The sequence below is a fragment of the Fringilla coelebs genome (assembly GCF_963513975.1).
Source record: "Fringilla coelebs genome assembly, chromosome: 5".
NCBI lineage: Eukaryota > Metazoa > Chordata > Aves > Passeriformes > Fringillidae > Fringilla > Fringilla coelebs.
In genome coordinates, this window is record NC_140033.1 from 52,586,490 (window position 1) to 52,599,573 (window position 13,084).

Below are 13,084 nucleotides of genomic sequence, written 5' to 3' on the forward strand. Positions count from 1 at the left end.
AGATTTGATTCCCTGGTCTCAAGGCCTCCAGCAGCTCAGCAGTTGGTCACACTGCTCCATGCAAGGATGCTGGGTAGAACTGACAGCAGAGGAGCCTTTCCTCTGCACGCAGACACTTGTTAATTCCAGTTATTCTGTGTACTTACAATACTTTAATTATTCATGTCAATAAACTATAGGAAATCTCATTCAATTAGAATTGCTTTTTTAAATATTTTTTTTTCCTGAGATAAAATTAAATTGCTTTATTACAAGATTAGTCTTGCCCTTGTTTTTGTGCTCTTTTGAAGAGAACAGAAACTAAATCCTGGCTCCTGGGAGATTGCAAGCTGGTGGGAAAATGCAGTCACAAGCCTGGGGACTACTTCCTCTGCTGGTCCACAAGGCGAGCTTCTGTCCTTGTCATCCGCTTCTTGTTGCCATCTCCTCCTTCTCCTCCTCTTCCTCACAATCCTCTTGTCAAGTGCTATCCTCTTAATTCCCTCCTATCCAGAGAGTCTCCCTCATCACCTTTATTTACCCCCTCAAAAGCAGGTGCTTTTCCTATTCAATCCTTCCCTCATATCTCACTTTCTCCACGGTAATGCTTGCTGTATCTTCTTCTCTACAATGTCCATCCCCCTCACACCACCAGGGCAATAATAAATCCTCCTTTGCCTTCTGCCTTCTTGCTTTTATGATCCCCAGGTGTTCTTGCCACCTTCTCTCCACTGCTCTGCATTTCTGCCCCACGCTGTGGCTCCCCACCCACCTCCATGGCGGAGGTTTTGCTGTGACCTCTGGCTCACAGCCACTGCTGATGCCAGAGACAGACACACAAGCAGTAAAAAAAGAGCAAACCTACTTGTATCCCCTCACTACTCCATTTTCCTTCCACTTCATGATTTTTCCTCCAAACTCATGAGGATTTTGCCCACCAACATGCTGCAACTCCTTCCACATTTCACAGCTCAGTTTTGAACTCTGCACCAGCACTGCTCCACAGCACGGATTTCTACCCAACTGAGCATATCAAGCCTTGCAAGCTTTGCCAGTTACTGCTCCTCCCATTGCTGCTTCCCTGACATGCATCTGCTTGCAGCAGCCAGGGAGGATCCCTCGAGTTGGCCACAGGGCTTTTTGGAGGGCTACCAGCCTGCTGGATGTGCCAGCCTCTCTGACAGCTGCATCCAACTCCCACTGGGGCGCTCTGCTCTTCCAGCTGGCCACCCTGAAGAGTGCTTTGCCTGCGTTTGCAGTCAACAGATGCACAGAAAGCAGACCCCACCAACCAAGCATTTGAATCTAAGGTAGGACACTTAGCGGTGATAGAGTTCAAACTGTAAAATGGGATGAGGTGCTCCATCTAAGAAGTCTGGCTTTTGGGTTGAGTACAAAGGTCCAAAAAAAATCCAGAATAAAAACCCCACCCATCCTGAAATACCCACAAATTACTTACACATTAAACCCCAACCATATGAACTGTAAGAAAGAGAACTGTATCATGCATAATTTAGTTGGCACACAGACAGTACTGTTGTGGGTTTCATGCACGTGAAATAAATCAGCATAAATTACTTCATTTAAATAACACCAAACACCTGATTCCAGAGACAGAGCAACATCTCACACTAAGGCTCTTGGCTTGTTGATGCTGCACCAGAGCAAATTAAAATTAGCAAGCTTAAAACAGAAATTCACCTTGTGTCTTGTAGACAGACATCCTTGGTGCACCCACATCATGACCCATGAACAGGAGGAAACTGAACCATGATGATAGGATGGAGCTACAGAGGAGACTCCCATGGCTACAGGAAGTTTCAAAAAACGCACACACAATTCATCAATAAGAACAGCAGTAGGTTGGGTAGCCTGTATCTTCATGGATTTGAGTATTTTCAATTTGTCCCCAAAATTTCGTTACAGACCTCAGGAAAAGAATAGTTGATAGTATTTCTCAAAAACCTCAGAAAAAAACCCAAATTTTTTTTGTCTGAATGATTCTGTTTTCCCACACATAGCTTCCTGTATCTAACTAGACCACAAACATGTGATTGGAATGCTTCTCTCTTAAAAAAAAAGAAGTTTAAATAAAGCACTTCTGGTAATTTAATCTCCATGTCACATAAGGATGTATATGGCTTTTGCCTCTTACCATTTATTAGTGCCAAAAGCCAAGTTCTCAAATTTTGACAAGTGTCAGATTCTCCTATTTCTCAAAAAGTTCTTTGATTAATAGCAAACAATTATTCTTTCAGGAGTTAATTTCTCTGGTGCAGTTGTAGGGCTGGAGAAGGAAAGGCAGGTAAAGGATCTTCTCTAACAGAGGATGAAGTAGATCTGCCTTGAAGATGTGACAATATTTCCTTTACTTTTTGCAGCCTTCAGCTTTCTGCCTGTCCATCATAAAACAGACATTCCACTGAAATGAGACAGGATACCAATAAAAGAGACACCTGCAAATCTGGCCAGGCTGAGAGGTGCTCTCAAATACAACAGAGGGAAGAAGGAATAAAGCATCTTTCACCTTTAAAACCGAGATCAATGTATGCAAACAAGCCACAGGCATTGCTACGAGTCTGCACAACACTTCTTTCCTCCTAACAATGGAGCATGAACGCAGCTAGATCTGCCCAACATCTCCTTCAACATTATGCAGCCCCCTCATCTCTCCACGGCAGAACTGGGCGATGCACAGTAGCTATGCCTCAAGGAAAGAAATCCAAACATTCTCAACAGCCTGGTACTCACTGAGCTCGGCGATGCTCCCCACGCGCGTGGCAAGCAGAGACTGCTCGATGGTCCTCAGCTCTGACTGGCTGAACATCTGCACCTCCCCAGGCTTGTTTGACCTCTGCTGGTCCTTGTGAAGGTTCAAGCTGTCCGGCAGGCAGAGAACACCTACGTTGGATAAAAAGAAAGGAGAAGTCCAGTGTCATTACAGCTAGTAGAGTAACTTTGCTGCCACCACACCATCATTGTGGGGACATTCCAAGACACAGCCTGCATGTGCAGGGCTCGAAGACAACCAACATCTGTAACTCAATGTCACCGATGACAGAAGTGGCCCTTCTGAATATCTTCAAGCTGATTATGATGTCACCTCGGGATAATTCTTACAGGAAATCCTAGGAGGATTGCTCAAAGGGGAGTTCAAGAAAGTTTCAAAGAAGCCTCCAAGAAACTACTCTAAACCTACACAAAATTATTAGAAAATGGTATCTAATGGTATCTCAGAATTCCTAAAGATTGGCTTTCAAATTATATATGAGACAGACAACACATTTACAGCTTTTTCCTGCAAGGGGATTTCACTGTCATTTGCCAAAATAAGGGACAGCATCAAGATGCTGTAAGTGTCATTGATGGCTGATTGAATTTCTTTTGTAAATACAGCTCCCAGCAATTGAACTGCTTGGTCTCCAAAAGCCCATTATGCAGAAGCCCTTAGAGCAGTGAATTTTCATGGTGTAGGGCAAAAGTAAAGCTACTGACATAAAATGATTTACATACACATTCATTCAGGCACAAAAGTCACTTTCTGCCATGACATGTAAACCCTCAGGAATAGATGGAGGGCGTCTATTTATTCACCAAAATCATTATCATGCTAAAAATCAGAACATATTTACAAGAGCAAACACTGCATTACCAGCCTTGGGCAACAGCTTCATTGGTCCAGCTTGGAGAGCAAGCTCTCCTCCCTAGCCAGACGCTGTACAGTCAGCTCTGGCTATGCTTTTCACAGCATCACCTTCCTAATCCCTCTGGGACATATACAGGTGGAGAGCCACTGGAGACAGTGGAATTATACCTCTTTATAATGATTAAATATCATCTCATCTCCAAATATTACCTTTGAAAACAGGCTAGAGTAGGAAATGTATTTTTTCCATTAGCTTTTACTTCTCCTTCCTTTAAGTACAGTGTAGGTTCTGCCCTTATAGGCCAAGCAGACTTTGCAAAACCATTACGGAATAGGTACATATTTAATGCTTTTCTTCAAGGGAAGAACTTGCTTCATTTCCCAGCTCAGTAAATATATGACACCTAACTCTAGTGACCAATAATTCTGTCGGTAGATTGATAGAACTGTCAACTGTTGGAGCACTACAAGATCAGGAAATGTACCGGAAAGGAGATGCTTCTCAGACATCTTGTTAGCTTCACCAAACTGCCTTGGATTCCCCTCCTCACATCCATCTCCTCCCTGCAACCAATTGAGTCTGCAAGTTATATTTGCAGCACAGACCTAAAAACATCCATCCTGAGAGGAGAGAGGTGACACAGGTTCAATGAGCCCATTCCAAAGAAGAAAGCAGGGGTGTACCCTGGGAAAACCAAGACCAAAGGTCTTGTCCACTATGGCCTTGAGACAGCAACCTAAACTAGGATCATCCTCTGCACGCAGCAGTGGCACCAGAATAAAATCCCCAACAGCCCGTTCGAATCTTGGAGATGGACGAGCAGGAACAAACGTAATTCCCAGCCCCAGCTCTGGTCCCAGGCTTGTAACAACACCATGAACGTGTAGAAGGTCAGGAGAGAGTAACACAGCCCGTAAGAAAGTGCCCTGGAGAGAAAGAGCAGGACACCTGACACAGCACCAGGGAGGGAACAATTCAAAGCCGAGAGGTAAGGAAATAAAAGCGACAACAGCTTATCAAACAAGCTCTTCCCATTTTCCTGCCATCACTCAGTGGCTGACTCTCATAAACACTTGGTGCACTGATCAACATTTATATTCTGTGGATGTACAAAGCTCAGGAAGTACAACACCTGCATTTAAAATGCAGACTTGCCTGCATATTTTAGTAAGTATTCTCTCTCATTTTTTAAAATTCTTCTTTATCATTTTAATGGATAGAAATTAAGACCAAATTGGAAGAGTCTTCCCTGCAGAAAACAGATGTAAAAATGATCTAATATTCTAACAGATTTCTAAAAACAAGAAATAGAGCACAATCACCTTTATGACATCTTTAAAAAATGAACTGGATAATTTTTCTATGAAAACACACCTTAAGTGCAGAGGAAAAAAAATATGGCTTTAAGATAACTTTACAAATAAAATTCAAATGGTTTAAAATTATAATTATATACAGAAGATACTTCTCCAAGTGATCGATGCAGTGGGATATAAAAATTTTATTCTCTACTTTGCCTATGACTCTGTACCCACAACTAGGTCTTTTCCTTACAAACAGCCCTAATGATTAATTACTCTGGTCTTTAGCGAGGGGAGCATATTCTTAGGCTCTTGGAGAGAAAAGCACCAACGAAATGCAAAATGAACTATTGTTAGAAAACTTAACAAATTATAGGATGTGTCATGCCAAAGGGTTACACTTGGGCTGGAGATTAGCAGAGACACACAATAGCCAAACATCTGATTCTTACATCAAAACTATAATTGACCACAGCGAGTGACCAGTGGGGTGATGGAAGATTTGTTTGTAACTCATAATTTTGCTGGATCAAATCTGGTTTTCACAAGCATTGAAAAAAGGAATTGTATGGCTTGGGCATGCAACTCAGCCAATCTTGTAGCTTCAAATGTTTCCCCTAAAAATTTTAAAGCAACTAAAATACCTTTTAGAAGAAAAAACCCCTCTCTTTTTGTCAGTGTTTGATGTAAAGTTCAAATTTTCTGATGAAAGGCTACAGCAAGGGAGAGCACATCAAACTGAAGGGGAGGGGAATAAGATAAACACTTTGTGATTATAAATATCTTTTTTTCTAGATAGAAAATTCTTAAAAGTCACCATCATTTTTCACTGGGTTTGGCTACAGTTCAACTTCCTTATTTTAATTCTCTACCAATTGGTATTATTCACTCGCTTTTTCAGCCTTATTGTGTTGAAGGTGAGGACCTCAAGCTTCCAAAGGCCTGAAAACCAGGAGTTTTTCCCTGTTCCTTTTCTGGCTGTCACTGCCAATTCTATCTGTCATTCCACACGATGATTTCTGTGCAGTATCTTCAGAAATGAACAGTGGTACCTGTCCTTTCTCTCAACTGGCACTGTTCCATGTCCTTCCTTTCTGCACGGTTACTCAAGCCTGCGCCTCTTTGCCCATTATTTTCTCCCTCTTCTTCCCCGTGATTTCCCGGAGTGGAAATGGAGCAGTCGGCAGCTGCCCCATGAACCCCGGGCCAGACTGTCGGTGCATCCCTGCCAGCTCTGTGCCGCCCAGCAATGTGCAGCAGCCACAGCCCAGCTGCTGTGAGGCGCTGGAGCACGGCAGGACAGCCGAAGCACTCCCATGTATTTGGATTTTGTCACCTCTTTTGGTGCTTCCCCTTGTCTGTGTACCCTACTTGGGCATGGATCTGCCCAGGACACATCCAGAATGGGCCATACCCAGCATTGCTGTACTCACTTTGCCCTTGGCCTCAGAGTACCCTGCAATATATAGGTGAAAGACTGAAGAAAAATCATACATTTTAAAATCAGCAGGATGCCAAAAAAAATTACAGTGATAAGCTCCTAATGCTCCCCCCACCAAATCTCTAGAGAAAAAGCAACACCATAGAGAAAATCTGATGCACAATTAATACATTTCACATTTCCCTGCCTTCTGGGCTCAGCTAAAGCACAAGCCAGAGCTCAATCCCTAAGGACTTAAAAATCCCACACCAAAGTATTGCACAAAATTACAAAGTGAAGACTTTTTATTTTATACCTTTATTTTATACCTTCTTGCAAACTCATCCAAAGACTGGGGTACCTGTTAATTCTTCCAGCTTCCCCATGCACATTCCCACCTCTTGGGCTTAGCTGACGCATCACCCTGCACTGCAAAGCAGATTTTGGCACAAAAATCCATGCTTTCCTGCATACTTCTTTCAGAGCTTGCCACAGAGCTGACCAATGCTGTCCTTGCAGCACTGAGTGCATCACACAAATATTCCAAACTCAGTGCCCAGCAGCAGTCCCAACAGAGCTCCTCAGTGCCTCCCCAGCAAAACCGCCTGAAGGACCTGAGACTCAAGAGCTGTGGGAATCCAGGAAATTCCTCTGGCTGCCCTGGAGGGCTTGAGACGCTGTCAGGGGGTTCAGAGACCTTGGCACAGAGCCCAAGATCCCTGTGCCTTTGATTTAGCCCTTGGAAAAAACAATTACCAACCTTTATATGAAGAAGTACAAGCCCCAACAGTTTGAGCAGAATGATAGTGAATTTATCACGGGGTGAAAAAGTAGATTTTTGGGTTTTTAGAATGGGGGTTCAGGGGGCAAGATGGAAGAATCTGGGCGTGCCCAACCTTTCTCCTTCTTCTTGGCCTCCATCTTCTGCTGTGATGTTGGCCCTTTTAGATTGGTGCAGAGTAGAAGCTCACTGTCTAACATAGGTGATAGGTATTGGAAAGTAATTGTAAACATTGTATACACAGTTTTTAGTACAAAGACATAACACTGCCCGGGGGCAGGCAGAGTGCCTCTGACTGTCTTGCTGAGCAGACTTCAGCTGGACAGGAGAAAGAATTTTATAGATAAGATACAATAAACAACCTTGAGACCAAGAACTGAAGGGCTCTGACTCCTTCTTCAGTTGCCAGGCTGAGAAAAGAGACTTTCTAAGGTATCTCGGGGTCACTCTGACCAGCCAGAGATCCCGAGAAAGAGCAACCCCAACACAAGACACAGCAGCCATTGTGTGGTGTCTTACAGCTTTTCAGAGCAGGAGAAATACAGGGACTGCAGACCAAACTTCACCTAAATACAGAGGAGTCGTTTAAAAAGGCATTTTTTAAAATCTAAGCTTTCTCTACTTATTCTTAATTTAGACAGGTACCTGCACTTATACACCAGCTCTTGCCCAAACAATTCCTGAAGCCATGGCACCTATGGTGCCCATATCTCAACTATTGCTGAATTTATATACACATATAAATGTACATAAAGTGATAGAACAAGGCAAGTAAGAAGTGTGCACTGCCTATATTTATGGGTCTGCAATATCTAATGTCATCCAAATCTCAAATTCTTTGCCTCCTCCCTCTCCTTTAGTATTCAAATCCCAGGCTCTAAACAAAACAAATTTTCAAAGGCATTGAATTAATAAAAACAGCCACTGAACAATGTGATTCAAACTGACCCATTGCTGAGTAATCTAGCAGATACCTAATACAAATGTGTTTGCTTTCACTAAAAATGTAAGTGCTGTAAACACCAAAAAATACTTTTTTCACAGGTCATCATTCATTCCTTTGGAAAGATTGCCAGACTTCTTTATACCAATTTAGAGTCTGAATATAAACATGAATGCTTTGCTGCTCTCTTGCTCTTTTTCTTTAAGTGCTACTACCTTCAAGAGAAAGTAATTCAAATAATCTTTTTCCTCCTTCTTTATCTATTACATCTTAAGCAAATGTATATATTGAGAGAAGAGTTTATACTCCCAGTGCAAGGAATAGCTGGATCCTCCTAAGAGTTTATAGAATTTAAGTGTGCAGGATGGATATAAGGCAAATTGCTGTACAAAATGAGCCTGAAAATGGTAGTTAACCCTGAGCTGTCCCCAGTAGTGGTGTTGCATATTACACTGCTCAAGTAAATGCCAACCTTACCCAGGAGGACTACCTTCGGGAACAGAAAATCGCCTCAGTCACCACAATTTATAAATTTTATTACATGGGAACACAGGACTAGAAAGTGTTTAAGACCAGTCTTCTCCCATAATCATGAGAAGTTAAAGAGCTTGCAAAACATCAATAATAAAACAAAACAAAAACAAAACCACCACCAAAAAAAAACCCCAGAACCAAACAAAAAAACCCCACCACCACCACCAAAAACCAACCCCTTTTCTTCCACAAGCTCAAGTACTAAAATACTTTCCAGCACCAGAGAGCATTCTTGACATCTACAATCTAAAGGTGTATGGGAAAAAATAAAAGGGTCAAAGGTGTTGCGGGCTGCCTTTGCAACATCAAAATACTTGACTAGGTGCAAAGCCCTCCTGGCTGGTATTCCAACATGCAAAAAACCCTCCCGACCTCACACCCCGCAGCCGTGGTGACCATGAGGACATGAGGAGGACACCACCCAGGGGCTCAGCAGATTTGGAGGGATGATATGGGATCAGCAGCACCCTGAGCTCAGCACCCCCACACCAGGTGTGCAGGAGCTGGTGAATGTAAAGTGACACAAACTACTACAGTCCAAGCTCACTCCTGGAAAGAAACCCTATGCTCTCCCATTGTTTTAAACAATCTGTGCCATCATTCCCAGGCTCAGCTTGTCCACCTGATGGGCAAGGCAGATGGAAAACATTCTCCTTACAGAAATGAGAGCACAGGGAAAACTTTAACGCTCACCATATCAGCCACTGCTTTCATCTAACGGAGGACCTGGAAACCATTCAAGGCAAGAAGAGCAAAGTGTCTTCTTTCCACACATTCCAACCCAGTTAAATAACAAGGAGTGGCTTTGCATGGAGAAAATGCAAAGCACTTGGGAAAGCTAGGTGGTGAGATCAAGTTTCCACAATTGGAGTCTGACAGTAGGCAGAGCAGCCCAAACGAGGAAGGGTGGAGCAGGAACAGGAATCAGGAGACTAAAGGGACGCTGCCTTTGTGTGTCTTTAGTACCCAGTACCCAATGACATGAAAAGGCATTCCAAAGCTCTATACTTCACCTCAAAACATTGGCATTATGCAGGCAGGGTAAAATTCATATCTAATATACAGAGAAAGTGAAAGTGAAGCATAGGAGAGTTTAGTAACTGATTCAAGGTGAAATAAAGAGTGTCAGAGAAAACCAGGAAAAGACCATAATGCCTCTAGTTAACGCACTTTAACCACAGGAGATCACTCTTTCTCTCGGGGAAAAAACAGGAGAAGAGCAAATGAATAATGCTTAAAAATTACAGAACTGAGAGCCTAACTAAATCATCCAAAGCAGAGAGCACCTCTCTGTGAGATACTAGAGCAGACGCTACAGAAAGACAAGATAACAGAATTATATTACAAAACAAGATGGTGACATCTTTCCGTACCAAAGTTTCTTAGCAGAGCACATTCTACTTAACTGGGATGCCCTCCCTATTAGGTCCCTCTAAAGGCAATAGTTTTTGCCTAATGATAATGAGTGGCAATCACTGCTGCTTAAAATGGCATACAAGTAACAGCAATTCAACTAAATTAGGATAGATTCTGCTAGCACCAAGCAGTTAAGTGGTGCACAACCAAGTGGAACGTGAGATGGATTTGATTGTTCAGGTTATATATTACAAAACAAAGAAGAATCAGAAAATTAAATCCCCCTAAACATAGAAACTGAACTCCCAAATCACCAACTACAGCTTTACATTTATTTTTATGAGGATACAGGGAAAAGAAAATCTTAAGTCTTGCCAAACTGAATTGCTAAACTTCAAAATCCTCAAAACCACCACAGAAACAACTACAAAAGCAGTAAACATGAAATGCAAGCCAGTCCACCAGAGAAGCATGATCCACCTCCTCATGCTTATGCCCGAAGTCTTGTCCCAGTTTCCTAAAGTGGTCTCTGCGGTACTGCTGAGGATGCTGTTTTCCAGCAGGCATCCACTGGCTGGACAGCCAACACGTGGGATGACAGCACAGTGAGGGGCAGCTGATGCCACAGCAAGGGCACTGATGTGCTGCACCCTGTGCCTTCACCTCCCTGCGATTTTCACTACTGCTCTCTCCCTGTTGGCCACAAAGGGGCCTTATATCAACTTTGGAACAGGAAAACTGCAGGCCAGCACACTCTGCTCAGTCACGCTGTTCCACTGTCACAGTGACCAAAGAAGTTCCAAGGAGAGTTGTGATTTTTTTGGCAGGGAGATGTTAGAGCTGACATAGTGCGTTAATTTCACGTTGAGTACCATCAGCTTGAGATTACCCTGATCTAAGCTATGCTGCCCTAGAACTCATGATGTCTGGGAAAAAAGATTTTGTCTTAGTTTTTGATAGGAGGCATTCAGATACAAAAGAAAAGGGAAAAACAATTAAAAATGCCAGTACCATCTTTCTTCTTTGCCACATGCAAATAAATATAACACATTCAGCCCTCAGTGCGGCAACCCAAGAAGAAGCTGAGAGGTCACGGAGAACCTGATGGAACGAAAGATCATGATGAATGTGTTAGCAGTACCAGCGAGTGAGAAAGCTGGAAGAAATGCAGATTTGATGGCACCCAGTCGAACCATGAGAGAGCCTCTTGCAGCAAGACACATATTCCAGGAGGCAAGGATGTGCACTGGTAGAAATGTGACCCTGGGAATGCGCAGGAGCACTAACAAATGCAAAAATGGGTTTGGCTAAAGACAAGCACAAGTTCCTCTTAGACTGAGAGTTCAAAGAAGGTCTAAGCCTTTGAGTCATCAAAAATGACTAAGAATGCGTTAGTGGGTTTTATTTTACGGACAAAGACCTGTCAGCTGATAACAGCAGAATGAGAGAGGATTCAGTGATTCATAGCTTATAATACACTTTCCCAGAGCCTGTCATTTCCTCCATTCATTACCTGGCCCCCTGAAATGCCCAGCCTGGAGTGAAGCTTTCCCCTTCAGAACTGTGATATGGGCACAGCCTGAGAGCCCCACAGTGCTGACACAGCATCTCTCCTGACCCAGCCCTGTCTCCTCCAGCGTCTGACACACAAGGCCCCAGAAGCTCTTTGGGCACTATCAGGTGTGAGCAGTGAGCTTCTTGTAACAATGCTGGTTTGGGCTTCTTGAGAAGACAGACTGAGTATCAAACTGCAAATGAGTAATCCCACGCAAGGATGTCATCTTCTGTTTTTGCCAGACCTACAATCCAAACAGGCTCATGTTCCAGGTACTGCAGCTATAGTAAGCAGTACAAAATTCCTGGTCCAAAAGAGCATATTTTCCATTGCTTTCTCTGTGTTCCACCATCCTTTTGGCATCAGATGACTTCAAGGGTCAGGCACATCATTCCAAAACCACTCACGTGCTTCTGTTTCTGAGTAGTTGCACTAATACTCCACCATACACTTGGCAAGAATACTTTGAAAACCCTAAAAAACATCTCTTCCATTTGCTTGAATATTTGCAAAGATTAGTATGCTTTTTACAGGAGAAGGAGTTGCTTGCCAAAAAGCCCTCCCTTCACTTTGTAACACCATCAGCTTATCCATAACTCAATAAATAATACACAGCAGAGCAGACACACAGCGCTGAGACTAGCACGGGGCATTTCCATTGCAGGTACCAACTGCACCCTTCCCATTTCCTGGGTGAAAGCATCTGGAAATGAGATTGAGGGAGTGTGACAAAGCACCTGTGGTCTATGGAGCAATCACTTGCACTTTGGAGCCAGTTACATATGCAAAAGCTGATGTGAACCTGATATATACAGCAGGAATAAGGATGGTTTGTTTGCAATTCCAACTGGTGAAAACACCTCACCATTCAAGGGTGAGGTGACTGGTTGATGGGAGAATGACACCACTTCCTGCAGAGCTGGGTGCTTGCTCTTTGCTTTTTAAGTCACCTTCCACAAATGCCAAAACCTTGGACTCTGGCCCAGGCAATGCTACCATAATATCACAAAGCTGCCAAAATCATCATCATCCTTCAATTTGAACAACTAAACCATCAGTCCTAAAGGTTTCTAGGAAGGCACTAGGTATGTGTTTTAATGAAATAAATATAAAATTAGTTAAGTCTGCAGTCAGTAAGCCATCAAACCTGAAAATGCATGACACATAGGGGCTGCAAGGAAACCTATGAATACATGTGAACAAAATTATAGTACGGCTGCATGTTGACATGCCTCACCAAGAAAATGCAGGCAGGTCTGACTGAACTCTCACTGACTTGGGGTCAGGATGTTAGCCCCCCAAGGAATAAGTTTTGGGTAAGCTGGAGTGTGTGGAGCCCACAGAAGAGTGTAAGTAATTAGGATTTCTTTTCAACTGCTTGCACAGATGACTATCAGATTAGCCACTCCACCCTCACCATGAAAGCCCAAGCTTAATGAAAGTAAATAATGATAAGATGATTTAGAAACACAAGCTGCTATTTACTGGCTTTAGGGCAGTATCCCATCACTCCAAGAATTGACTATATTGCCTCCCACCCTGCTAAGGATGCACTAAGCAAACAGATT

At 43.0% G+C, this 13,084-nt stretch overlaps 1 protein-coding gene across 3 annotated transcripts in view; it reads right to left on the reverse strand.

The window, feature by feature from the left end:
• Positions 1-13,084, reverse strand: part of ABTB3 (ankyrin repeat and BTB domain containing 3) — a 163,204-nt gene that overhangs the window by 66,811 nt on the left and 83,309 nt on the right. For all 3 annotated transcript variants that reach the window (XM_084205615.1, XM_084205614.1, XM_084205616.1), the window contains exon 2: positions 2,731-2,880. In XM_084205615.1, the coding sequence (XP_084061741.1) occupies positions 2,731-2,880 (150 nt within the window). The remainder of the gene's footprint in view (positions 1-2,730; positions 2,881-13,084) is intronic.